At 40.8% G+C, this 28,000-nt stretch overlaps 1 protein-coding gene across 4 annotated transcripts; it reads right to left on the reverse strand.

Annotated features, from left to right (window-relative positions):
- Positions 1-5,007: 5,007 nt before the first annotated feature.
- LOC307029485 (uncharacterized protein) lies at positions 5,008-27,311 on the reverse strand. Of its 4 annotated transcripts, XM_079665559.1 has the most exons (5): positions 26,817-27,311; positions 24,366-24,437; positions 24,211-24,289; positions 5,706-5,756; positions 5,008-5,507 (listed from the first exon to the last, which is right to left on the reverse strand). In XM_079665559.1, the coding sequence occupies exons 1-5, from the start codon at positions 26,862-26,864 to the stop codon at positions 5,455-5,457; spliced, it is 303 nt and encodes a 100-aa protein (XP_079521685.1). In that variant the 5' UTR covers positions 26,865-27,311; the 3' UTR covers positions 5,008-5,454. The 4 variants fall into 4 exon arrangements, 1 of the variants encoding a protein (XP_079521685.1); XR_013805343.1 differs by lacking the exon at positions 26,817-27,311 and adding an exon at positions 24,515-24,583 and having other exon boundaries at positions 5,008-5,756; XR_013805342.1 differs by lacking the exon at positions 24,366-24,437 and having other exon boundaries at positions 5,008-5,756.
- Positions 27,312-28,000: the final 689 nt, after the last annotated feature.

A 28,000-nucleotide genomic window follows, 5' to 3' on the forward strand; every position in this document is an offset into this window, starting at 1 on the left:
AAGAAATGCTATGTCCTAGGATTTTTGTGCTCAACTTTGTCGGAGGGCCCACAGACCTCTGAAACGTGGGTACATTTATGTTTACACATACGTTTTCTAAAGTCTAACATTACACGCTAGAACCTTTTTAAAAGACCAAAACATTGCTACGTTTGATTTTTTTGTTGTTCAACTTGACTACTCGTGAAGATATATCAATACTTTATTTATAATTGAAAATCCTGTGTGGAAGAGCTGCTATAAATCTTAAAAATTGTAGAAGAGCTTGTACCTTGACTACTCTTTAAGTCTCAATATAGAAACTACCTGGTTACCATGCATTCTAACACTGCACTAAAGGGAGAGGACAATGCACGACACCAGATACAAGGTAAAAATGAACAAAGGCTTTTACTCTAAACTGTGGGTTTTCTCTGGAAGTTTTTCCTTGTACGATGTGAGGGCCTAAGGACAGAGGGTGTCGTGTTGTCATACTGATATTCTGTACAAACTTTGAAGACCACTGAGACAAATGTAACATTTGTGATATTGGGCTATATAAATAAACATTGATTCTTTTTATTTTATTTTTTATTTTATTTTTTTAACAGACATTACTCCAGATAACAAACCGTACATCAAAATATGTAACAACAAACAACTAAACAAAACGTAACGGGGGAGGGGGGTGGATGCAAGGATGACTTCCTAAGACAGCTGATTGTGACATACACAGGACATTACATACACAATACATTATACATTACACAGGAGATGCCATATTGACAGGGTTAGATAGGAAAGCTGCGGACAGTGAACCGCAATCCTCCTGTCTCCCCTCAAAATCCCCCAGCAGAGAAGCTGCACGCTCCATGTTCAGTAGGTCCAGATACTCCCTCAGCCATGAGTCCCTAGTAAAGCAGGCTGGTTTGCGTTCCTTCCAGTTTAATAGGATGAGTCTTTTTGTGGCTAAACAGCCCAATGTCCAGAGCCGATCGGTAGTCCTTGCAGGATTGCCATCTGGCTTGAGACCCAGTAGACATGCAATGGGACATGTATGGAAATTAACTTTGAAAGATTCAGACAATAAGGATATTACTTCTGACCAAAGTTTTTTTTTTTTACCGCTGGGCATTCCCAGAGTAGGTGCAACAATGTACCTCGCTTGCCACATTCATGCCAGCATAAATCTCTGTGTTTATTGTCCATCTTGGATTTTGTAACAGGGGTGATGTAAGCTCTATTTAGAATTTTGAACTGTGTGATCCTGAATCTTACACATTTAGAAGAGAACATAGCTGAATGCCAAATGGAGTTCCATAATAAATATATATATATATATATATATATATATTATAAATAATAAACATTGATTGATTGATACTCAAGAGGTTGATACAAAAATACAAACAAAAAAACACAAAATGCTCACTTTGAGGTTCAAAACATGAAAAACACAAGACGGTCACCAATACACAAACACTGGAAGTTAAGTTATCTGAAAGAGCGGGAGAGGTTACTACAAAATAAAACAGTAAGTTACGACACAAGGCACAGGAGCAGACTTGAACTAGATAAATATACTTATCATAAATATAGACACCATATCTCACTATGATGTCATACACATACCCTTTTGCTCAAATCTGATTAAATAAATAAATAAAATAGCTTTTCAATGCGCTGATATAAGTTATATAATATTTACTTATCAGTACCATCACATTAGAAATGTGTCAATTTGTAACACCTTTAAATTGCAGGCCAACAATGACGGTTACCCGTTGATTCCCTGAGGGTAGGATGTTGTTCATGAAAATCTACCTGTGTGCATACATTCATGTGGCTGTGTATACACTGTGTATAATTTAGGGCATGAAAGGATGCGCTTTGGGTGTTTGTTTGCATGTTATTCAGTGTGCGTGGTTATAATGCGTGCACCTCTCAGTCACCAACACTTCAGTGTGTGTGTGTGTGTGTGTGTGTGTGTGTGTGTGTGTGTGTGTGTGTGTGTGTGTGTGTGTGTGTGTGTGTGTGTGTGTGTGTGTGTGTGTGTGTGTGTGTGTGTGTGTGTGTGTGTGTGTGTGTGTGAGACATGCTAGCAGCCCCACTCGGCCAGCTGACAGGCCACTGTCTGATTATGAAGGCACTTTACTGGTATTAATATTAATGCCACTCCATTTTATTCAGGATGTCTGCCTGCCACTCCGATGAGACTGCACTTTACCGCTTTAAATGGTGTGTGTGTTTGACAGGAGGTGTGTGAGTCTCCCCAGCATAAATGCAGTTGTCAGAAAGAAAGAATACTTCTAGTCCATTAGCAGCGAGGCATTTTTTAAACTTGACCCCACTCTTTAAAAAAGATTATGTTCATTTCTCACCTGCGTGTGTTCCTCTGAAGGGTTTCTTTTGCTACCGAAACAGAATACAAATAATTTTTGGGACAAAGGGTTTGCTTGCAAAGACATACAAAGTGTGGAGAGAAGCATTAGTTCAGATCAGAAGTAATAGGGATTTTGTTGAAGAGGACTTATTATGCTTTTTGGGGTTATCCATTCATGTAGTGCACTGGTCACAAACCTTTTTAAGTCCAAGATCCCCGACCCCGGCTGTAACATCTTGGTGAATACAAGATATTTGATTACAGAGATCACGTTGATGACGTGATGAATGTGTGCATGTTACGCGCCAGTTGAATAAAGATGGACTCTCGGAATGAGAGAAGTAGTCCGCTTCATCTGTTTATGTAGACACTTACATGTCCATAGAACAGAATATTACACGGTGTCAGTTAGTTCATTTATCATCGACCTGACGACGGAAGATGGAGAACAAAGGCGTTCTAACACCACAAATGGACTGGGACTCGTCCAATCTGCCGGACGCATGGAGAAAGTTTCTGTAGCATGTACAGCCAATGTTTTCAGGCCCGCTACATGCTAAAGATGAGGAGGAAAACTGTAGCTATCTACTCCTATGGATTGGGGAAAAAGGCAGGGATGTCTTTTGCCAACACACTCTCACTCCATAATCGTCCAGGAGCGACGTTTGGTCAGGGTCCCGTGGCGTGCAGTTGTGACGCTCCTAGGCTCCTTCAGCTTCATAAAGGGACGCAAATAGCTTTCAACTGATTGCAATGTATTCCTATCTGCGGCGGGATTTGACGCTCATGGAAGCATGGCATTCGTTTGTGTCGGCTGCCCTTAAGGCGAGACACGGCAGGCAAAAACATCGTTTTTCAGGTACTGGTCAATTTTGAGATTTTGTGCTATTTTGATTTTTGATTCTATAACATGTTTTCTTTCAGGCTTTTGGAAGGAAAATGTACACAATACACATTTAAGTGTTTATCTTACTATAGTTTGTCTATTTGCGTCTGTAGATTTCTCCTAAATTCAACAAAAGTTAGCATTCTAACGTAACATAAAGTACCGCGACCGCTGTGTGCACCATGTCAACAGAGATATCGTTGGAAAGCTGTGTCTCTCCTGCACAATCTCGTCGGATCCAAATATGGTCATTTCCTTTGTATCAGCAACCAATCGTGAAAGTACAAAGGGGTCTTAAACCAAGAAACAAAATGTCATTGGCTGGTGTACATTTCTGACAACGTGATTCGTTCAGATGCGTCACGTGGTGTGCTAAAACACTTCCTGGTTAGCTTTCCGCTCGAAATTGAAATATCAAAATGGCAAAAGAACGGCGAAAAAAACGTTCACAGAGAAGACGACAACAATTGTCACTTGCACGAAGCAAAGTTATACAAAAAACAAATGACCCCGAACATGAAATACCTTCACGGAGTGCGTCGATGCGCAAGCTGCCATCCAAAAAACAGGAGGGTTTAGCTAGCGCCTCACTGCAATCTTTAAAGGTCGTTTTCTCAAAATCAGTTTTTTCTCCTACTCTGAGTTCAAAATTTCAACTTCAGTAGCACGTAGATACACCAAACCTTCCAGTTATATTCCTATCAATATTATGAAGGCTTTTACTGAAGGGTTTGTTCATATATCATTCATAGCCTGAATTATACAACATTGTATACCTAAAAACATGGCGAAAATTGATATTTTAGGGCTGATTGGTTGACCTCCAACTGCATTCCATTCATTCCAATGGCTGGCGTCTATGTCACGTGATCTTCGAATGTCTTATTATGGGAAATACGAAAACGTCTTTTAAAACTACAACTCCCAGTAGCGACGTGCCATAGATAGAGAACATGCTGCGAAACACAATAGCCAGCATGTGTAGTTCAGGGGACGTGGTGGGGGAGGGGGGGACGGGGTGGACACGTTCAAATCCAGTTTAATCTTCGTAATAACTAGCAAACTAAAGATCATGTACATCCACTGCACACATAATCTGAAATAACAACTCATATTTCTCGCATCAAAGACATCTAAACCGATTTTAATGGCCAAACTAACTTTAAAATAGGCATTTTCCACCGAGAATAAAACGAAGTTCAGCCATGTCTTTTTTTTCTGCAGGGAGACATTTTAAGATCACGTGACATAGACGCCAGCCATTGGAATGAATGGAATGCAGTTGGAGGTCAACCAATCACAGAGCTTGAGAACTAATCACGGGGCTTGTCAAACAGAGCACATGGTGTAGTCCTAAACGATAGCTGGGGATTCTGGGTAGTGTAGTGTCTTCTGCCATCCTTTACTCCGAAAAAATATTTGTTTCTCCGAATCGAAGGGGAAAAATACTAAAGCATTGCACACAATTTAAACCAATCACTTTTGTGTAATTAACAAGGATAATCTGGTGTTTTTTAGTCGATGAGTAGTGCAGATATCACTGTAAAATCAATCGACAGTAAGGGGAATACTTACTTCCGGGTGTACAATTTTCCATTATCCAATGGGAATGGACGCTCACATTGCCTTTAAGGGCAGCCGACACAAACGAATGCCGTGCTTCCATGAGCGTCAAAACCCGCCGCAGATGGGAATACATTGCAATCAGTTGAAAGCTATTTGCGTCCCTTTATGAAGCTGAAGGAGCCTACAGTAGGAGCGTCACAACTGCACGCCACGGGACCCTGACCAAGCGTCGCTCCTGGAAGATTATGGAGTGAGAGTGTGTTGCTTTGACACATGGACTCTCACAGAAGACCAAAGTAAGGTACTAAAAACGTACTATGACGGTTTTGAAGCTTATGTAACTCCGAAAGCAAATCCCATATTTGCGTGCTATAAATTTCATGAAAAAATCCAAGGAGACAGTGAGAGTTTCAACCAGTAACAGAGCTAAAATTGCTAAGACTGCAACTACCCAAACAGTGAGGATTAGCGAAAGTGTAATACTAGGCCCCCCATCAAGCAAACTCTCAGATTATGGTGGGCACAGGATACCGTTTGAAGAGACTGCCTTTTGGAATCATATCTGCTCAGGATGAGTTCCAGAGGAGAGTGGATGAGGCCTATGAGGGGCTTCCAGGCGTTGCCGCCATCGTAGATGACATCATAGTCTACGGCCGCACCAAAGAGGAGCACAATGCCAGCCTGCGTGCCATGCTGGAGAGAACCAGAGAAAAAGGCATAAAGCTGAATAAGGACAAGTGCAAAATCTGTGTGCCTGAGGTAAGCTATTTTGGGCACAAGCTGACAAGAGAAGGCATCCGCCTTGACCCGACCAAGATTAAGGCCATCAAAGAAATGCCTAACCCACAGAGCAAGGCAGAGTTGGAGACCATACTGGGCATTGTCACTTACCTTTCCAGGTTCGCCCCGGGAATGTCAGAGGCAACAGCTCCACTCCGGAAACTGTTAAAGGAAAACAGTGAGTTTGTGTGGGACTCAAATCATGATGCAGCCTTCCAACGAGTAAAATACATCCTAACACAGGAGCCTGGCCCCGTGCTCACCTACTTCGATCACTCAAAGGATGTGAAGTTACAAGTCGATGCTTCCAAACACGGCTCACCCCTAGATTCCACCGGGTCCGTCTGCGTCGCGTAATGGCTGCGCCGCGGTTTTGGTCCGGCCTCCTCCGGCGTCAAACCCTATCGGGCGCGTTTCAGAAGCATTTCAGAAGCGGAGCGTCTTGCCTGCCGGCTCGCAGTTTTTGTTGATTTGGGCATATTTCCTGGACAGGCTACTTTGTCATCATAATTATTCTATATATATCTACACAGTGCCTGTAAACCGGAGGAGAACGCTGGCATTCCTCCTCCTACTTGAAAGACTACGGAGGGATAGGGTCTGCAAAATTAGTTTGTGTGTATATATATATATATATATATATATATATATATGTGTATATATATATATATATATATATGTGTATATATATATATATATATATATATGTGTATATATATATATATATATATATATATATATATATATATATATATATATATATAAATATATAAATATATATGCTATACTGTATATGGTCTGAACGTTCCACTTCCTGCCTGCCCAACATTACCTTACGGCTGCGTCGCGTCGAAAAATAGACTTCAATCCTGTTTTGAGCGGAGCCCAGCGGCAAGAAGCTTCTGGGACGCTTCTGAGCCGTAACACGGCGCGTCTGGTGGAATAGCACCCATTGACTAGAGTGGCCGCGATCCTTGCGGACACCGCGGCACAGCCGTAACGCCTGCCGCAACGCGACGCAGACCGACCCGGTGGAATCTAGGGCTCAGGAGCTGTCCTGCTCCAGGAAGAGAAACCAGTCGCATACGCATCAAAGACACTGACTGAAACTGAGGAGAACTATGCTCAGATCGAAAAGGAGCTATACGCAGTGCTCTTTGGATGTAGGCGGTTTCACCAATAGCTGTACGAACGATAGGTGATCGTCGAATCGGATCATAAGGCACTTGAGTCAATCATGCGTACGCCCTTAGCAGCTGCACCACCACGTCTGCAAAGCATGATACTGCAGCTAGAGATATGACATCACTATCGAGCACAAAACCAGGAAAACAAATCCCTGTTGCAGACACTCTGTCCAGAAAGCCACTTGAGTGTTACGACCGCTCCATGAGTGAGGGCATGGACTACCAAATACACACTGTGATCAGCAACGCTCCAGTAAGCGACCGCAAAATGGCAGAGATTAGAGCCGCTACAGCCAAAGATGAGCAGCTCTCAGTGCTGAGACAGGTGATCCAAGCAGGGTGGCCCGAGAAAAACATAAAATCTCCACCTGCAGTCTCAGAGTATTGGAATCATAGGGATGAGATATCAGAGACAGATGGCATCCTACTGAAGGAGAGAAAATCATCGTGCCGCACTCACTCAGGGCTGAAATGCTTTCACGCATTCACACAGGACACTTAGGGATGAAAAAGTGCAAACAACGTGCAAGAGATGTACTGTTTCCAATTTGAGGCCTTTTATGTAGGCTAATTGCATCTGTATTACATCAAATCCTTTGGTGCAACTTCCGATTTGATTAAACCAAGAACACAACATAACTAACATGTCAAAAAGGATCAATATACAGTTGCAAGAAAAAGTATGTGAACCCTTTGGAATTACCTGGATTTCTGAATAAGTTGGTCATAAAATGGAGGAAGCCACTGCTGTCCAGAAAAAACATTGCTGCACGTTTGCAGTTTGCAAAAGAGCATCTGTAAAATTTTCTGTGGACAGATGAAACCAAAGTTGAGTTGTTTGGAAGGAACACACAACGCTATGTGTGGAGAAAAAAAGGCACAGCACACCAACATCAAAACCTCATCCCAACTGTTAAGTATGGTGGAGGGAGCATCATGGTTTGGGGCTGCTTTGCTGCCTCAGGGCCTGGACAGATTGCCATCATCGACGGAAAAATGAATTCTCAAGTTTATCAAGACATTTTGCTGGAGAACTTAAGGCCATCTGTCCACCAATTGAAGCTCAACAGAAGATGGGTGATGCAACAGGACAACAACCCAAAGCACAGAAGTAAATCAACAACAGAATGGCTTCAACAGAAGAAAATACGCCTTCTGGAGTGGCCCAGTCAGAGTCCTGACCTCAACCCAATTGAGATGCTGTGGCATGACCTCAAGAGAGCGATTCACACCAAGCATCCCAAGAATATGGCTGAACTGAAACAGTTTTGTAAAGAGGAATGGTCCAAAATTCCTCCTGACCGTTGTGCAGGTCTGATATGCAACTATAGGAAACGTTTGGTTGAGGTTATTGCTGCCAAAGGAGGGTCAACCAGTTATTAAATCCAAGGGTTCACATACTTTTTCCACCCTGCACTGTGAATGTTTACATGGTGTGTTCAATAAAAAAATATAATTGTTTGTGTGGTTTTAGCTTAAGCAGACTGTGTTTGTCTATTGTTGTGACTTAGATGAAGATCAGAACACATTTTATGACCAATTTATGCAGAAATCCAGGTAGTTCCAAAGGGTGCACATACTTTTTCTTGCAACTGTATATATTTACATCATACCTATAATTTTAAGTTTCATTCATTCCTTCATTGCAATCCTAAATATAAATGTATGTAGCTTATTTTCCATTTGTTTGAACGAATGAATAAATTATTTTGTTGACAGTAACCACAACAAAGAAAAAAACATCTTGCAGTGAGCAGATAACAAAAAGTGACATTTTAACTGTGAGGCTTATCCACTGAAGCTTCATGCAAGTGCAACATTTAACATTAACATTACAACTAGTTATTTTAACACAATTCTGAGAAATTCAAAATTCTAACAACATTCTTTATCGGTGTGTAGACCATTGGTGCGTTCACACCGGACGCGATGCGAATGACGCGTTTGCGCGGTAGCCAATCAGTGGTGAGGATCTCAGCCTGCCGTCACTGATGTTGAATCAGAAAACCAAAACATCAGCCGTTAGCTGTTAGCACACAGAGCTCACAGCCCCTCATATCTGTTCAGAAATGGGACAAAAGTTAAACATGAACAAACCACAGACTGTCTGTGTCATTGTGAATACAGTCGCTGTTGTATCTGTGTCTGTATCATGTTGTTACGAGTGTGGACGGAGCAGATGCAACGTTAGTTTAGCCAGATCGATCCGATCTCCATTCAGAAAACACGAATTAAAACGTTTTTTCGCCTGCCGTCTTGTCTGCAGACTTGTCAAACCATTAATTCATGGTTTTTACTAACCGGTATCAGTATGTTGTTAATTCGGCATCATTTTGAAACGTGTATTACAATTAAATCGCAGTAAAATGTGTTCATTTTGTTGTAGTTCATATCTATCATAAGTGCAGTGAGTTCAAAAATATGCAGCATCACTTGAAGTCAGTCTATTATTTTTGGGAGCGACAAGGAATATTTCAAAGATACGTCAATCAAGTGGCACCTGGTAACGGGGTGGTGGATGATGAAACTTTATTTAAAAAAAAACTTATTTTTCGTTTTTAACGGTGCGCGATCTACCCGCACCCGACTGGTTGGTGTCCACTGCTCCAGTGTGTTCTATAGGTTTTTTTGCATGTAAATGGTCTGCAAAGGCTAAAATCACAAAATTCCCCCCAGAGGAAGTTTCTCTCCCACACAATCCCCCCCTGCCTGAAATGCATCCATGGGACTCCTTTGTTTACTTCGGTAACATAATTACATTAATATGCAAGACTCACAAATTGGTGAGAGCTCCAACATATAGTGAGCAACAGATCCAGCCAACTAACCAATCAGAGCAGACTGGGCTCTGGTTTCAGACAGAGGGTGAAAAAAGGTGCTGCAGCACAGGCAGTATGAGAAAAATTAAGAGCTTTTTGAACATTAAAGCATGGAGACATATCACAGTAGAGACACTACATACTAAATTAACCTGAAAATGAGCAGAATATGTCGTCTTCAAACAGACCCTAAGGGTCACACTGGAGGGACACTTGGGTTTCATTAAAGTTGGTGGAAAGCCAGCATATTTTTAAAGTGTGGACATGGTTTGAATTTGAGGTCTCAATATAATGTTGGAATACTTTGAATGTGTGATTTAGTTTAAGAGCAGACAAAGAGTTTATATATAAGACAACAAAGCTACTAGCGTTTTTTAAAGCTGGTAGCCCCCTCCACACACACATGTACATACACACAGCTCCCTACATATCTATCTTGTTTTTCTCTTGTTGTTGGACATGGTGTAGGTCGTCCCTTCCTCTGCCATCTGGGAAGTCTCTCTCTCCATCCATTATGGCCGTCCGGGGACAAAAACCCTTCAACACCAGCATGTCCCACACATGCACATACGTACTACCAAACACACATGTACACTTGAAATCCAAGTGTTGAACTTTCCTATCGGCTCCCAGACCGTAGTCGAGGAAACAGGGGGGATGACTCTCTGTCGTCTCCCAGGTCAGAAGCAAAAGCAACTATGAAGGTAGATATGGTGCAAAATGCGAGAGCGTGTAAAACCTGATGTGAGCACTTGCAGAAAAAAAATCTGAGCTTCTGTGCATACATTTACACTTGTATAAAATATCCGCGTATCTCTGAACCAAATTTTAAGTCACAGAAGAAAAAAAAAAGTTTTGTAGCTTGTACAAAAAAAGTTAACTTAGTGATGAAATGTTCACTTGCAGAAAAATATATATATTTTTTAATATATTTTCAATTACAACTGCAATTTGGTTATTACAACCTCTGAAATCAGTCTCTACAACTTCACAAATCTGCTCTGTGGCAGTATACATCAACGAATCTGCGGCCTTGACTTTTGCTTCACTTCTTGCGATGGATGTGTCTAAAGTAATTTTCACCTGTAGATGTGGGGGGAGGGAGGGGGGTTGGAGCGAAGGGGTGGAGCTATCAGAGCGGGGAGGCGCAAGCTCAGGTAAAGTATTATCATCTGAAAGTAAAATGAATCATTATGTTATTAGTATTAAATACATATAAGTATTTTTACAACTTGTATTTAGAAATACTCCGTTGTAATTATTGATGCATAAATGTGTTCATCCATTCAATGTGGCATCTGCTATAATGGGGTTAATGCAGGACCGTTTCTAGCTTTTTGGGGGCCCTATGCAAGATGCTGTTTGGGGGCCCTAGTTTTGACAGTTTTTTTAAACTACAATGGGGGGGATTCCGAAGCCTTCAAGATGATCTGTGGAGATGCATCAATCTGTTACACTTTAATAGGAAAACAGGCTAATTTCACGAAAACCAAGCAATTGAAAATGACAAATGATTTTGAAAAGGTAAACAATAAGGCTCCTCTATGTCAATAAATGCAAGAGATGCAGCATTTTCTCAACAATGTTTAATTTACATTTTTCATCTTCCTCAGACGTCACTCATTGCCTGTCAGCCAATGAGTGATCGTTGTCGTTGTCAGCCCAACGATGATTTGGACTTTATTACCCCCAAAACCCAAGCCACAGCTTTGCTATCATTGCAGTTTAGTTGTGTTTATATCCTACATTGGATTTGTAAGCATATAATGCTTCACCGAACACACAGTGGCGACTGGTCATTAGGTAGACACTCCAGAAAACGCGGGCAAAAATCCTTGATTATGCGGGCTAAATTCCTTGATTATGCGGGCTAAAATCCTTGATTATGCGATTAAACATGCAGGGTTTTTATGTGATTTTATGCGGTGAAATTGCGGGAAGTTGCGAAATATGCGGAAAGTTGCGAAATATGCTAAATTGCGAGGGAAAAGAATAACAATTTTTTTTAATTTTGGGCTGTCTTATTTATTCTCTCTCACACACAACCTGCCACTAACGTTAAACCCCTTTACTATTCAATTAAACACATTCAATGTTTATTTATTGTAAAAGCAATTGGGCTATTTTAATCTCACACACACACACACACCCCCCCACACACACACACACACTTCTCCGCCTCATTCTGTTTTCATTTACTCGTTCGTTATCTGACCAGCTTCAATCTTGTAGGCTACTCACTTCGTTTCTTGTAGCCCTCGAAAGGGTTTTGGAGGTTGATGCTCACCGTCGATTTTCTCTTATGCTCCAACCAATATACAGTCTATGGCTCCAGCATACAGTTGCACGGGGTGCAGAATAGTTTCCCCCCACTTTTTGCCCGGTCTTTAGTAGAAATGTTCGTCGGTAAATGAGATGGATTAGATTTTTTCATCTTGGTGTTTTCTCTATCGTGTGAGCTCCACACGTTCACTCTATACCGTTTTGTTTACATTCTGTGATGCGCGAGCTGATGACGTCACGTCAAGACGAGTTAACTTTTTTTCCTTCTCAACTTTGTGTGGAAAAATGCGGGGATTATGCGGCCTTTTGATAAATATGAGGCCTTTTAAAAATCTGCGCCATTTTGCTGATTATGCGGTAAATTCTGCGATCACAGAATTGCGTTTTTCTGGAGGGTCTAATTAGGGGCAGGGCACAGCCCCACCTAGTGTCAGCAGAAAGTATTACAAATAATGATTACAAAAAAATGCAAAAAATAAATAACAAAATATATTTTAAGATCATGGTTAATCATCTGATTCGTCTGTACATTGCTGTCTTAGTCTGTGTTCTTCTAATTAGTGTATACAGTGTGTGCCTATTGAGTTGTTTAGAGCCAAGTGGGACAAAACCCGATCATGCCCCTCCCTCTCCCTGTCTAAGTGAACGGTGACTATAAAAACTACACTGCGCATGCTCAGAGTATTGTCCTATTTAATGTGTGTGGCAAAAAAATAATGACCAAAGGGGCATAGAGCTGCCATCCCCACCATACGTCATCTCACATCATTCAGAGCTGATTGGCTTTAAGTACGTGTGCCGCAAAAAGTTTGGTGTGTGAAGAGGAGGAGAGAGACGCATCCTAAAACCAGGGAGTAAGCTGCGCATGGCTTCCCTCCACAAAAAAGCAATGATATTTCTCCATGGGATTTTAGAAAATAGCTCAAAATAAGGTCTGTGGGAAACGTACCTGTTAAATGCACGTTTTGTTCAGCAGGATTATATCCACATGTCTACCCTACTTTTATAATTTTCTAATCATAAATCTATCGATTAGATTTATGATAGACTTTTGAAACTACAAGAAGATAAGGAGGACTTTTACAAAAAAGTAATAGAGATTTTTGTCCAGAAGGATAGGCAAATGGACTTCATCTTCAAGTCAAGGTAAGACCGCAATTTTATTGAAAATGGGATCTTACTAAGAGAGAACAATTCAATATTTAAATGATAAAATTACATTTTTTGGGTATCCTTTTGTTGAACTGTCTGTTTAAAATTAATCGAAGCATCAGACAAAAAAAGCTTTTGAAACTAATATTATATTTTGATTTAGGTCAAAATATAATATTTGTAAACCTGAAGACGAAGAGTCAGTGCCAGTGCCTCACCAGCCATGAACCTCACTGCAGAAGCTTATATATACTGTAGACATCTACGTTTTTTGTGCCCCACCACTTTTGTACATATAAAAACACCACTGCGAACACAGGAGGGGGCTTGGCTGTCTACAAATAAAGACGGCTCATTTTAATTCTCCCCAAATATATTGAGGCTGAACCTGAACTTTGAATTCTTGGCGATCTTGTTAAATTTGTGAATGCAGAATTAAAAATACTTTGTAACTGGTTTGCAGTTAATAAATTATCCCTTAATGTGGCCAAAACAAATTACATGTTATTCAATACAAAGTCTGAGAGTAGAAATTACTGCATTATACGGATTTGCAATACAGAGATAGAAAAAGTTGGTGCATGTACATTTTTAGAACTGCTTGTTGACGAAAAACTCAATTGGAAGCACCATATAAATTATGTACAGACTAAACTGTCAAAAACAATAGGTATTTTGTATCATACTAAGAACATTCTTGAAGAAAATATACTCTTTATAACAGTCTATTTCTCCCTTACCTTTACTACTGCTCCGAAATATGGGGAAACACGTACTCAACAAATCTACAAAAAATAATAACATCCCAAAAAAAAGAATTACGAATAGTCTGTGGTGTTGGTAAATATGAACACACAACTCCCATATTTAAAAAAACTCAATCTATTAAAATGTGTTGAGATAGTACAGCTTAAAATAGTACTGATTATGCACAACATTTTCCATAACAAAATGCCAAATAACATTCAAAAGCAGTTCCAAACCACAGCGTGAACATGGAGCACTGAATTTCGGACTCCAGCTTACAGCTTCCTGCCTACGGCCTGCCAAAGACCAGTATAGAGGAATGTTAAGCCCTCCCACTATTTTCCAAGAGGGCGTTGCCAGATTTTCAATTTCAGGTTTTAACCAGGAGATGGCGCTTCATTCACAAATACAGAAAGACAAGTTTCATGGACTTTCAGTTGTGTTTTGAAGAGCATTTGAACACATCAATATTTTAGATCAACTAAAGTATATCTAATCTTGTAATTCAATAATATATAGTCTTTATATATTAAATAATCATAATTATAATGTAAATGTTTACATTACACTTCTTTATTTGTTATGCTCATACTTTAACCTTTACAATCAATTGCTTTAATAGGCAGTACCGTATTTTCCGGACTATAAGTCGCACTTTTTTTCCTAGTTTGGCTGGTCCTGCGACTTATAGTCAGGAGCGACGTATATATGTTTTAAATGTCAATTCATGCTGACTGACATGAACCGTCTACAGCCACCAGAGGGCGCTCTAGGCTTGTGACAACTATATGCTGCCCCTGTACCACCGAAAAAAATAACATTAACATTAAAAGAAAAGAAAGACTGAACAAAATCGAAATGCCTCCAAAAAGAAAATCGTATGCTGCAGATTACAAACTGCAGGTTGTGAAATATGCATCCGAAAACGGCAATAGAGCAGCAGAGAGAAAGTTTGGAGTCAACGAGAAACTTGTGAGAGACTGGAGAAAAGCAGAGGTTGCTCTTGCCGCCATGAAAAAAACAAAAAAAGCGAATCGCGGGCTGAGGGCGAGATGGCCAGAGCTGGAGGAACGACTATATAGATGGGTTTTAGAGCAACGTGCTGCCGGGAGAGGCATGTCAACGGTGCATGTACGTCTCCACGCCCTGGCAGTTGCCAAAGACATGAATATAAACGACTTCAGAGGCGGGCCGTCCTGGTGTTACCGTTTCATGCAACGGAACCGGCTCTCTATCAGAGCACGGACAACTGTATGTCAGAAACTGCCAGCAGATTTTCAGGCCAAGATCGACAGTTTCCGTGAGTTTGTTGCAAAGCAGGTGACTGAACACAACGTGTCACCGGATCACATTATAAACATGGATGAAGTCCCCCTCACGTTTGACATCCCCATGGGCCGAAGTGTCGCAGAGAAAGGGCAGAAAAGTGTGAATATAGTGACAACTGGTCATGAGAAATCACACTTCACCGTGGTGCTTGCATGTTGTGGAGACGGATCGAAATTACCACCGATGGTCATTTTCAAGCGCAAAACCATGCCAAAAGACGACTTCCCCCCCACAATTGCCGTGGCCGTGAATGAGAAAGGATGGATGGATACAGAAATGATGAATGTTTGGCTTACGAAGTGCTACACTAAGCGTCCCGACGGCTTCTTTAAAACACGCAAAGCCCTGCTTGTGATGGACAGTATGCGAGCGCACATAACGCAACTGTTCAAAGATAAAATAAAAGCTTGCAACTCCATACCTGTCATCATCCCTGGAGGCTTAACAAAAGTACTCCAGCCACTCGACATCTCCGTGAACCGGAGCTTCAAGGCTGTCTTGCGTCGCCTGTGGGAGGAGTGGATGGTGGATGGAGAGCACAGCTTCACGGCAACGGGAAGGATGCGCCATGCAACTTTCCAGCAAGTCCTTGGATGGATCGACAAAGCATGGACTTCTGTGACAACCGAAACCATACTGTCCGGATTCAGAAAGGCTGGGATAACGGGAAATAATGCTGCGTCTGACGACAGCCCCGCAGAAGAGGAGACAGTGCTTCGTCTTCCTCCGGAGTTGGCGGAGTTGTTCCGCAGCGACACCGAGAATGAAGAATTCAATGGATTCAGTGAAGTGGAATGAGATCGGGAGCTTCGTTAACTTGCTTACCGAGACTTGGCTCGTCGTGTTAATTTAGCCTCTTTTTTTCAGCCTCCCAGCGATGTTCCTTATGCTATTGTGTAGCTGAATAACTGTACATATGTTACGTTAACATACCGGACATTCAGCCTGTTCTGTGTTAAATTAACTGAATAACTGTTTGTGTTAAATTACCGGTAACATACCGGACATTCAGCCTGTTCTGTGTTAAATTAACTGAATAACCGTTTGTGTTAAATTGTTAAGTGTGAAATAAATGTCTGAATAAATGCGAATTCATACTTTTTGACAAGAACTGTCTACAGCCGTGAGAGTGCGCTCTCGGCTTGTGACAACTATATGCTGCTCCTGTACCACTGAAAAAAACGAAGAAGAGAGCGGACGGTTCTTCCGGGTTAGCTGCTTGTTAGCCATCTGTTGTTAGCCGTCTTGTTAGCTTGTTAGCCGTCTGTTGTTAGCCCGCCGTCTTGTGTCCGGTGCGGCGCAGGGTCCACCCCTACCAGCCCAGCGGCCGAATGCTCAGTGGGTGCGTCCGAGATGCCCCGTCTGTCCCAGCAGTCCTCCGTCGGAGCGCGTCAAGGGGTAGAAGCATGCCACCCTAGCCCGACTCGCAGAGCCAGCCTCCAGGTAGAAGGTATGTGTTGCGTTAACATACCGGACCTGTGTAGTTAATAACTTCCCTTTCCAGTTTACCGTAAATGTCTGTTATTGGCTTGGATTTGAAAATAAATATCTGAATAAATACGACTTATAGTCCGGTGCGACCTATATACGTTTTTTTCCTCTTCACGACGCATTTATTGGCTGATGCGACTTATACTCAGGAGCGACTTATAGTCCGGAAAATACGGTATATTTTTGTGTTTACTTCCTCCTGCTCCCTTTCGGACACATACTGTATGATTTATTATTATTATTAATATGAAGATATTATTAAGATAAGATAAGATGTTACTTTATTGATTGAACATTTTAGTTTAGAATGTGCTGTCCCACGGTAATTCAGAAGGCTCACAGGTCACATTCCGACCATTATTTAAAACAATAGGTGCTTTCACACCGTCTACAGTTTGATTTGTATAGAGAGAGCTCTGTCAGTTTTCGAATTACCCATTTGCTTTCAGGGAGCCCTATTTTTCAGAGCACATCCTGCTTCTAAATATGTCGCACGCACGCTCTGTTGACTGGCGCAGCAGCGCGGATGCGATCAATTGCTATAAAAACACTCTTCTACTAATACAGACGGTGTCACTATGCCGGCGGATGTGGCCGTTGTTGAAGCCTCTTCAGGCTCCGCATTGGCAGGCCTCTCCCTCGGTGTGGAGCTATCAAACTCGACCCTAACGCCGCTTACAGCCGGCCAACTAAAAGTTGTTTTCCGTTCACGTTGTCATTTTTAGACTCCTTCGCTTCTTTGCTTGTGAATCCAAAAGCTGTGACGCTTGGCTGTTTTTGTTTTGCCATATTTTTTTATTACACAGCCAGAGTTAAAAAAATGTCAATATGAACATTTCAAATACCGCGCCGGCATCACCGCCATAATCATAGCAACGTAAGTAAGAATGCAGCGCCGCCACATACAGATGGCAACACCCAGACATATTCACAAATATAAAACAAATATTCAGAAACTGTGATGAACAATAACTATTATTTATTTCAAGAACTGTTATTTACAGAAACTCAACATTTCTAATCTGTATGACACAAATATGCACGATTGTTTTGGGCTCCCCCTATTTATCTCAAAGTCAGCCTTCAGGGGAGCTCCCTCCCTCTTCGGGGGAGCCAAGCTCCTCCTAGCTCCCCCCCATTTCGAACAGTGTCTGTGGCTGAATGGCCAGCGATTAGGTGCGGCGCATTTGTCATAGGTGATCAGAGCTAACTGCCTGCCGTCAGATTTCATTTAAAAAACAGATCTGATTTTAAGACTATTTCTGCGCTCATAAAGAATGATAAGAATAAGAATAATGCGTATTGAACTGGTTTCATTAATTAGTGAGTTTATTTAATACTAGAACCGCCAATCGGGTCAATTTGTGTGATGTGTGTTGTGTGTGTGCAATGTAACTTTTTTTCAATAAAATATTAAAGTCTCCCAGTCCCTGACTTTTCCTTAAAGTGTGTTATGTAGCACCCTATGTTGTTAAAAATTGCATTCTAATAGCGGGATTTGACAGGTTTAGGTAGGCCTATACAAAAACCTCTGGCGGTTCTAGTGTTAAGGTAATTAGGTACAGTCATGGGCGCGGGAAGGGGGGTGCTGAGGGCGCTGCAGCACCCCCTAGCGGCAGGCAGGGGGTGCGGAGCTCCCCTGTCTGAATTATTATTTGACGGTTATTGCTGCTCCCGCTGTGCATAATCTGTGTAATATGTAGCCAATAAATTCCACATTGTTGGTAAAATAATATTTTGGCCTGCCCTGAATGTTTTTTCTGTAGCCCCGGACAATTCTGCCTCAATAATATAATACATTAACCGTGCTTTACGTGAACCTCATCAAGACACTAGAAAGGACGGCAGGACTGTAATTTCCCGTGTTCAGTGAATGCAACAGAGGCAAGACACCAGACCAATCAGAGAGTTGCATGGAAATAAAAGTGTGCTTGTGTCATTCAAGCTCGCGGCTCTGTGTGTGTGCGGAAATAGCGCATTTACTGTGTGTGAGAGAGGGGTAGAGAGAGAGGGACCGGTGCCAGCAGCAGGGACCGTGTTGTTAGCATCTGGTTAGCTAGCTGCACTAACGGACATACGGAGCTGTTTGTTCCACAACAAGCTGGAGGAGAGCTCTCCTCTCAGACTGAGAGGCTCAGGTGAGCTAAAGGACTCTCTGAGTGTTTAGATAGTTAACTTTAGTCTAAGTTATCTCAGTGGGTCTCAAACGGTTTGGTCAAAAATTATTCAAAAGATTATTTCCGCGGCACACCTTCATATGGTCATTATAGTTATAAAAAAAATAAGAGAATAAAGGAAGAAAGTTATGAAATACTATATGGCAGTAAAACAAGAATACAGTTTGAAAGGGGAGTGATTTGTAAAATATCCATAAAGAAAAAGAACATCTGCTTACAGTTGTGTTTAATCTGGGTGTTGAGAGATGTATCCATAGATCTCTTAATGTTGCTCTCAAAGTGCACCAGATTGATGCTTTTAACTTCAATATAAAAAAAAAATCTTCCCGGGGGAACATCCCCCCGGACCCCCCTAGAGGAGGTGAGGTCCGCTCCCCACTCGTAAAAAATAGCACTTTTCCCCTGTCTATATGCCGTGAGCTGATTATCGAGCCTTCATTGTAACAGTCGCGGGTTTACTGTGTGTTTGCGTGTGGGGAGTTTTTTTGTGCGTGCTCTATAGTGCCCGTAATAGTGTTCACTGGAGTCCAGCACCTCAGCACCCCCACTCAAAATACCTTCCCGCGCCTCTGGGTACAGTAGAAGCCCTTTTTTTTATCAGTAACGAATTTAGCAGTTGAACATAAAAGTCAACTAACTGAGGGTCACTTGCAATGACAGTGTTGTGTCTAACTGTAAGATTGTCACTCAGAGTAACCTACCGTTAATTTAGCTGCTGGAGAAGAAAGATCAAGGGGGGGGGGGGGGGGGGGGAGAGCTGTGGTTGATGGGCCATTAGTTGTGTAAATACACAGCTGAGAGCTGCCGTTTCATTCAGACTGTTTAATAAACTGTAACAACGGACAATTTTTCTTAGCGGATGCATGTCAATTTAAATCAATACATACAACTATTTTTTAAATCAATAAAATACATTTTCTAAATCCATAAAAGCATTTCAATTAATATTGGGAGTCATGTCGTTACTTTGTTGAGAATTTGGCCGTGTAATAAGCGGGATAATTTGCAGTGACTTGTTCCTTATGGGGAAAATAACACCCGTCATGTGTGTGTAGAGGTGTGTGTGGTTAAAACACTTTCATGAAGTGAAGGAATTTCCTTCTATAAAACAGCTGTTGGCAGCAGTGAGTGTCACGGCATGAATTCATAGATCAAGGCAGACTGGTGCACACACTCTCCTGTCCTGCCAGACGACACGCCCGTTCTAAGCCGTGTCCCTCACTCCTCACATCCCAAGCATCCCCAGAAGTGTATTATGTTGTTACATCGTTTCAGATGTTATGTTTCAGTTGTGCTCTGTCTATGTTGAGTGATGCAAACTTGTCACCTTTCGGCGAAATTCGCCGTTTTGAATCCAAAATAAGTCGTTTGTGTGATTCATGTAGATCTGCAATAAAAATATTTTTGGGGTATGGGGGGGGCTGGGACCCGGAGTAATCTGCGGCCGTGAGCTGTTATGTGCCATCATGACACGCATGGTGTTCTTTTTTTATATATTATAATGAAGTACGAGCTGTGTGCTCGAGTCTTCCTGCCTGTCGGCTCTGCTCATGGATGTATAATAAGGCTCTGCTGCTCCGAGATGATGGTCTAGCTTCAGCAGCTATATTACCTACGGGTGCGTTCGTTAATATTAACTGTGCGTCCGGAGTCACTGTGGCACAGACTGGACCGCTGGTGAACAGCTGTTAGAACGGGCTGTTCAGGTGTTCAGAGCAGAGCTCCCTGTCGGAGCGGCAGAGCGTGATGTGAACTGAAAAGTTTTTCTGTGGCAATATTATTTAAGGAATCGTTGAGCTAGCTAGCTAGCATACATTGTCACTATCTGCTAACGTTAGCTTTAGCCTTCTATTTCTAATAGTTTTTTTCATAGGCTATAAACAGAGGTGGTATAAGTATATATATTGTACTTGAGTAAAAGTAGAAGTACTCAGGTCTTGTACTTGAGTAAAAGTAGAAGCACACAGATCTTGTACTAGAGTAAAAGTAGAAGTACTCAGGTCTTGTACTTGAGTAAAAGTAATAGTCCCAGAGTGTAGGAATACTCTGTTACAGTAAAAGTCCTGCATTCAAAATGTTCCTCAAGTAAAAGTAGAAAAGTATTATCATCAAAATATAGTGAAAGTAGTCATTGTGCAGATTGGTCCATTTCAGAATAATAGATATGATATGTTTTATAATGATTGATCATGAAAGTGTTCTCAAAGCTGCTAAAGGTGCAGCTAGTTTGAATGACTTTGTATACTGCAGGGTAGCTTGTGGATTTACTCCAGGTGGAACTAAAGTCTGATTTAACACTTGATTATATTTCACTTAATTAATCCAGATCTGTGAAGTAACTAAAGGTATTAAATACATGTCGTGGAGTCAAAGTACACCAGGTACCTCTGAACTGTAGTGGAGTAGAAGAACAAAGTAGCAAAACATTGAAATACTTAAATAAAGTACAAGTATCTCAAAATTGTGCCAAAGTATAGTACTTGTTGAGTTTATGAACTTAGTTACTTTACACCATGTGGCTATAAAGATAAAAAGACTTAAGCCTTGCACAGAGGCCTGAAAATACATTTTCAAAATGCTCAACAGTGCTGCCAAAATTATAAACTGACTGCTCGACAATTTGAAATAAATGCTTTTATATATTTCTATTATGTGACTCTTTGGCGTTTCTGTTATTATTAACACTGCTGCTTTAGTTGTTCTGACTGCTAAAATCCTCTGTCATTCCGTGGGGTGGGGGAGCCGGGGGCTCGGATCCTTGTCACCTTTTTCATACCTGATGAGTTTGCATCCCTGTATGTTAAAAAGCCTCAGTCACCTTAATTCATGTAATAAAAACATCTCAGGTCAGTAACACTCAAAGCTAAATGTGCAATACCATGTTCAGCTATGTTACTATTTATAATGTTATTGTTGTTACATCAGAAGATGTACATATTGAAATGATTTCTTAACTTACAGTAGGCTATTTTTTACAATGTGTGTTGGAAGGATTTATTAAATTACAATGAATATTGTCATTGTTGAAGGCTTTTAGAGAAGGGTGAACTATAAGCCTGAATTACATAAAATGTTATACCTAAAAACATAAAAGCCACAATAAATAAGTTACAATTATTGTAGTTATTTTTACCTCCCGTATTGCTTTCAACCCACCAGCTTTTATGGTGTTTTTACGTCACTAACTGTAAGCTTGTCACATACAGTCTATGGTCACTCAGAGTAACCTACTGTTAATTTAGCTGCTGGAGAAGAAAGATCAGGGGGGGACGGGGGGAGAGAGCTGTGGTTGATGGGCCATTAGTTGTGTAAATACACAGCTGAGAGCTGCCGTTTCATTCAGACTGTTTAAAAAACTGTAACAACGGACTATTTTTCGTAGTGGATGCATGTGAATTTAAATCAATACATACAACTATTTTTTAAATCAATAAAAACATTTTCTAAATCCATAAAAGCATTTCAATTAATATTGGGAGTCATGTCGTTACTTTGTTGAGAATGTGGCCATGTAAAAAGCGGGATAATTTGCAGCGACTTGTTCTTTATGGGGAAAATAACACCCTTCATCCAGATGAGGATCCCTCCGCTACACTTTGGGATCCTGATCGACCGACGAAACTCCATTAAAATATACATATTTTTGGTGAATTACTGAGTTTAGGCACGTTAATAACGTTTTAATGAAGTTGAATACAGTATATTCATATGTGTCAGTGATTTCATGTCAATTCGGCGAACATAAACATAAATGATCGTGGTGAAGATGATTAAATTAGGATTAAAAATCGAGAGCCGGGCTGCATTTCCTCCCGTTCGTTTTTTTCGAATAACAAAATTATTTTGTTAAATAACAACATGGTGATGTTTTGTAAATGATTACATGTCTCTTATTTAGCACAGTAGTATGATATCCGTGACATATGGATCTTAAAAAAGTTCCGCTGTACATCCAGCATACTGTATCTCACTTTATTTCACATGAGCTCCAGTGTGGAACCCCACTGCACCCCCTGGTGGATCAATGATCCATTGCAGCTGGCTTCATTATAATTACATTTATCTATCACGGGGGCGGTCTCAAGTCAAGCTGGAGGTTTTCCCTTGAGCGAGGGCACATCACGTACCAATCACGGCCCTCGCGTTTCAAACTGTCTGAAATGAATCGCTACATCTGTATGAATGTAAAAAAAGTCACAATGTTTATATGCAATTATGCATATATTATTATTATTCATTTGCCAAGTACATGTGTACCTATGTATATATTTATATATAGTATTTTAATTTCCAAAAAAAGATAGTTGAAACTGCTATTGACATGTGCAGAAAATGACCCTATATCTAGTTTTCGTATATATGTGCATTTATTGTTTTCCTGCCTTAACTTTTATTTAATTTTTTCACCTGTTTTCTTTATTTCTTTGCACTCCTTCATTTCTATATGTTTTTGACGCAATAATGCCGCTGTATTAGGATAATGGAGAGGGCTACTTTCCACAAGCCCTCCCGCTTCTACTAATTTTGGTCATCTTTGTGTGTATGATTTAAACTTTTTTTGTTTTTCGGATGAAGAAAAAAAAAAAGTAATAATAATTTCAGCTTGGGGGCCCCCTAGTGGCCGCGGGGGCCCTATGCCCCCGCATAGTCCGCCTATAGGAAGAAACGGCCCTGGGTTAATGTATGATATTACTTAATAATACAATACATTATAATATATGATATGATAATTAGATTTTAATTTTATTCATTTCTTATTTCATAAAAACGTATCAAACATGTAATTAGAGAATGGTGATATATGTTAAGGACTAACGTTTATAATAAATTGCCTAGTATTTCTCCATATTCATAATAATATAATAATAAAACACCATATTTCCTAATATATTTGTAGAACGGCAGGAAATTGAATTAAATCCGAAACATTTTTAACTGTGGAGGACCCCTGTTTCGTGTTGAGACTTCAAAGGATCTTAAAATCAAAATGTTTTTTAAATGAAATCTGACGGCAGGCAGGCAGCTCTGATCACCCAATAGGCGCATTCACACCGCAGTACTTTTCCCACAAAGGTTCATGAGAACTTAGTTCATGAGAACTCTCTAGTTCTCATGAACTAAGTGTGGCGGTGTGGTGCTCGCCACCTGGGGGAGTCCCCCCCCCAGGAAATGACTACAAACTAAAGTTTATCCAATTTAATAAAAGGCAATCAGGTTCGTTTGAACACCACAGGCAGAGACAGTGTAAAGGATATTACAACAAGAGGTGGGGAGAGTGGTTACGGCGCCCCAACTTTTACAGCTAGGCACTGCCACAGAGCCCACCAGGAAGGGAGAATGTTTATGGCACCCCTGGAAAGAGGTTTAAAATGACTTGTGAATACTTAAGTTTATTGAATGAAAAGTTATCTATTGGGAAATTCATACATACCAGCATGTGCGGCCAGTTGCAGCCACAGAGCCCACAGGGAAGGGAGAGAGAGACTCAACAATCCCACGGCCAAATCCCACTGTGAAATGAATAACAGTCAATACACCAGAGGAACTAAGCTGAAGGTGAGACAACGGCAGACAACGGCAACTCACCAATAGTTGCAACACAGCAAGACCAGGGAGCCTCGGGCGGAGCAAATCCTCCTCAAAAGCACCGGGTGTCAGCTGCGCTAAGACAGAGTAGTGTCAAGCCGGGTGTTGCTTGTGGCCATGAATAAATGACAGAATGCAAGATGCTTTACCTGTCTGGTAGAGAGTGTGATGCGCGAGCTGCCACGCCAAACAATCTACGCGGCCACGCCAGGCTGAAGCCACAACGGAGAAGCAAAGGAGGAGGCAGCAGATTTGTCACTTCCACTTAAATAGCAGGTGAGCTGGCATGGTGCCAAGTAGCGTCACAGAGGGAGGAGACATCTGACAGCTGCTGGGACTCCCAGCAGCTTCTACTGAAGCCTTCCGAGTAAATCGCCAGAACGCCGACACCTCCTAATCTCCACCGCTCCCATGTTTTCTTTTGTGTTGCCATAAATTAGTCTCTCTGCGTTTCTGCGCTGGGCTAATGCTAATGCTAATCATGCTAATGCAAGGATAATAAAATGGCGGCTTCACAAAACGTTTTGGGAGTTTTACGGGGCGTGGTTTGCAATCCGCCCAGCCAATCAGACATAGGAACCTTTTTACCAAACGGAAGTCCCTGCTCTCTACCAGGAACTGAAAAGGGGGTAAAAAGGTTCTGATGAACTCATTTTAGTTTCGGCTCTTTTTGGTATGAACGCGACAATTTTTGAACTCTATCGGAACTAAAGTGGGAAAAGTGCTGCGGTGTGAACGCGGCTAATGATAAATGCGCCATTATCGCCGGCCATTCAGCCACAGCTCCCTCTATGCAAATCAAACTGTAGATGGTGTGAAAGCGCCTATTGTTTTAAATAATGGTCAGCATGTGAGCCTTCTCAATTACCATGGGACAGCAGAGAACTCTAAACAAAAATGTTCAATCAATAAAACATCTTACCTTATCTTAATAATATCTTCATATTAACAATAATGATAATAATAATAAATCATACAGTATGTGTACGAAAGGGAGCAGGAGGAAGCAAACACCAAAACAAATATTACAAAAAATATACTTCATATTAAAGCAAACGATTGTAAAGGTAAAAGTATGAGCATTACAAATAAAGAAGTTTAAACTTTTACATTATTATTATAATGATTATTTAATATATAAAGACTATATATTATTGAATTACAAGATTAAATATACTTTATTTGATCTAAAATATTGATGTTTTTTCGTTATACTGTAGTAGCCTGTGAAAACCATAACAAATATGTGTTCAAATGCTCTTCAAAACACAACTGCAGCACTGAAAGTCCATGAAACTTGTCTTTCTGTATTTGTGAATGAAGCGCCATCTCATGGTTAAATCTCTTCAAAGACACTTTGATTTAATACAATAAAAAAAAATTAATAATGAAATGAAACAAAATAATTACGATACTGTAGAATGATCAATATCAAATTGATAAAGTAAATATTATTGAATTACAAATTATATATGAACAAATGATCTACCCAGCGCCGTATAGATAGAAGAGTTACGACAGCGGAAGTCCAAAAACGGTTATCGTCACGTGGTTCATGCAGGCGAGAATCGTTCCCCGGAAGTTCATGGCGGGCAATGTGAATGCATTGATAACAGGAGATAGAACTTCGACTTTTGGTAATTATTAGTGAATAAAGGTTTTGATTTGCAATATTTATACAACAAATCGATATGTGTATGTATTTACATCAATATGTTTTAAAAAATAAAATAGAATTTGCTAATATTAAAGGCCCAGTGAAGTGCATGTTTTTGCACCAAAATGAAATGGCAGTTTCATTCCTTACATATCATTGTGCCTGTTCATGGCTAAAATAATTTTTAATAATTCATAATTAATGAATTATTAATTTTGCCGTCTGAGCCTAACGGAAGTTGCAGACGATAGTGGCTGTGACGTCACAAGATGTACCCAGTTGCGATTGTAAACATGGCGGAGACTCTGGAAAGTGATACTAGTGTGAGAGAAATGATTGATTTGGACAGCTTTTCGGACAGGATAGATGAGGAAAGTGATCAATCTGGTGCACTTTGAGGGCAACATTAAGAGATTTATGGATACAGCTCTCAACACTCATATGAAACATATATTTCAATAATCAAAAAACATTGGAAGGATTTCTTAACCTATTTTATACAACTAATATTACATAGATGGAAATATTTGTTTACATAGATGACCAAACCCACTGAGATAACTTAGGCTACAGTTTACCTCCCTGAGCTGACGTTATCTCTCTCAGTCCCACAGGAGAGCACTCTCCCTCTCCTTATTGTTGAAACAGCTAATCTCCGTTAGCTCCGAGCTAGCACCAGATGCTAACAACAACCCTGTAACTCTCTCAGTCTCTCTCTCTCGAATCGACCAGTGGCCTTTATTTATCATGATCAATCAAAGAATCTACGAAACAATGACACCAGCCAGGCTCACCTTCATCTTTTGGGAACAGAAACATCGCCACTTCGGCAGACTTGACATTACTACAGCCAGCGGCAATGCATCGTTTCCCCTGTGTTTTTCATCCCTCTTTCTTCACTGTCGCCTCCATTGTCAGGTTTTCTCGATTGGCAATCACTTCCAGTCGACTCCGACACACTTTCCAGGAAAATACTAGCTCAAAAACGTTGAGAAATTCGACTTTGAAAAAGAGAAAAAATGAACGGTGGTGAATGTAAACAGTGCGGCGGCCTCCATCTCGTGACGTCACGCAGTAGATCGCAAGCCACGCCCACGAAGGCGAAGGTCGACTGCAGATTTCCCCGGAAAATTCAAAACTCGTCAAATTCGTTGCTATTCCAACATCTTTTGATATGGGTTCCAATGGACAATTTTGGTCATTACTATACGTATTAGTATAACAGATCATGCACAGGTGCACACTTCACAGGGTCTTTAAGTGATAATATTAGGATTAGTGTGAACAACTAGTTTACATGTTAGGCTAACAGTGCCTTGGTTAAAGAGCCTGTTGCTGTTTATTTATAGCTTTGAATTCTTTCAAACCAATATTATCTTCTTAAACTTGTATAGTAGTCAGGAGCATCACTTTCTAATGTTTATTGATATATTTAGAGGGAGGGGATCTAAAGGAATGCTTCAAAATTCAGATTAGATTAATTTCTACCATTTTCTTAAATTCATGGTAGTTTCAGTAATCCCATGGTAATTGAGGACACAAGTTATCGAAATGACTAATGTCATCTTTATGGCTTTCAGAAAGGACAGGAAACCGACAGGTGACTATCAAAGGACTAGCAGCAGCAGCATGATGATGATGTTAAATGTGTTGTTTTAGGAACATCCATTGCAAATACATGGAATTCAATAAAAATTGAATAGCATATCATGCAGTTTGTCTGTGCCTTTTCCTCCGTGTTGTCCTGGTTTGCTGTGCTGCCTCCTAGTCGCCACCATGGTTTGCTGTGCTGCCTGGGGATGCTCAAATCGCTCCGAGAAAGGAGTACGAATGTACGGCTTCCCCACTGACACAGAGCGGAGGAAAAAATGGCTGGCTCAAGTCAGCAGGAGCAATTTCACGACCAACAGCAAAAAAATATGTGAGGTAATTATATACAACACTGCATTTGCACTTTTTCACAAAACGAAAACCACAC

The sequence above is a fragment of the Notothenia rossii genome (assembly GCF_949606895.1).
Source record: "Notothenia rossii genome assembly, chromosome: 2".
NCBI lineage: Eukaryota > Metazoa > Chordata > Actinopteri > Perciformes > Nototheniidae > Notothenia > Notothenia rossii.

What these genes read in the sequence shown, in the direction of transcription:
- LOC307029485 (XM_079665559.1), bottom strand. Translation starts at nt 26,864, where the DNA reads ATGTCAAGTCTGCCGAAGTGGCGATGTTTCTGTTCCCAAAAGATGAAG. An exon ending in TTGCTGTGTTGCAACTATTG is followed by an intron (nt 24,290 to 24,365) that starts GTGAGTTGCCGT and finishes TTCATTTCACAG; the next exon opens with TGGGATTTGGCCGTGGGATT. An exon ending in CCCGGGGCGAACCTGGAAAG is followed by an intron (nt 5,508 to 5,705) that starts GTAAGTGACAAT and finishes GGTTCTCTCCAG; the next exon opens with CATGGCACGCAGGCTGGCAT.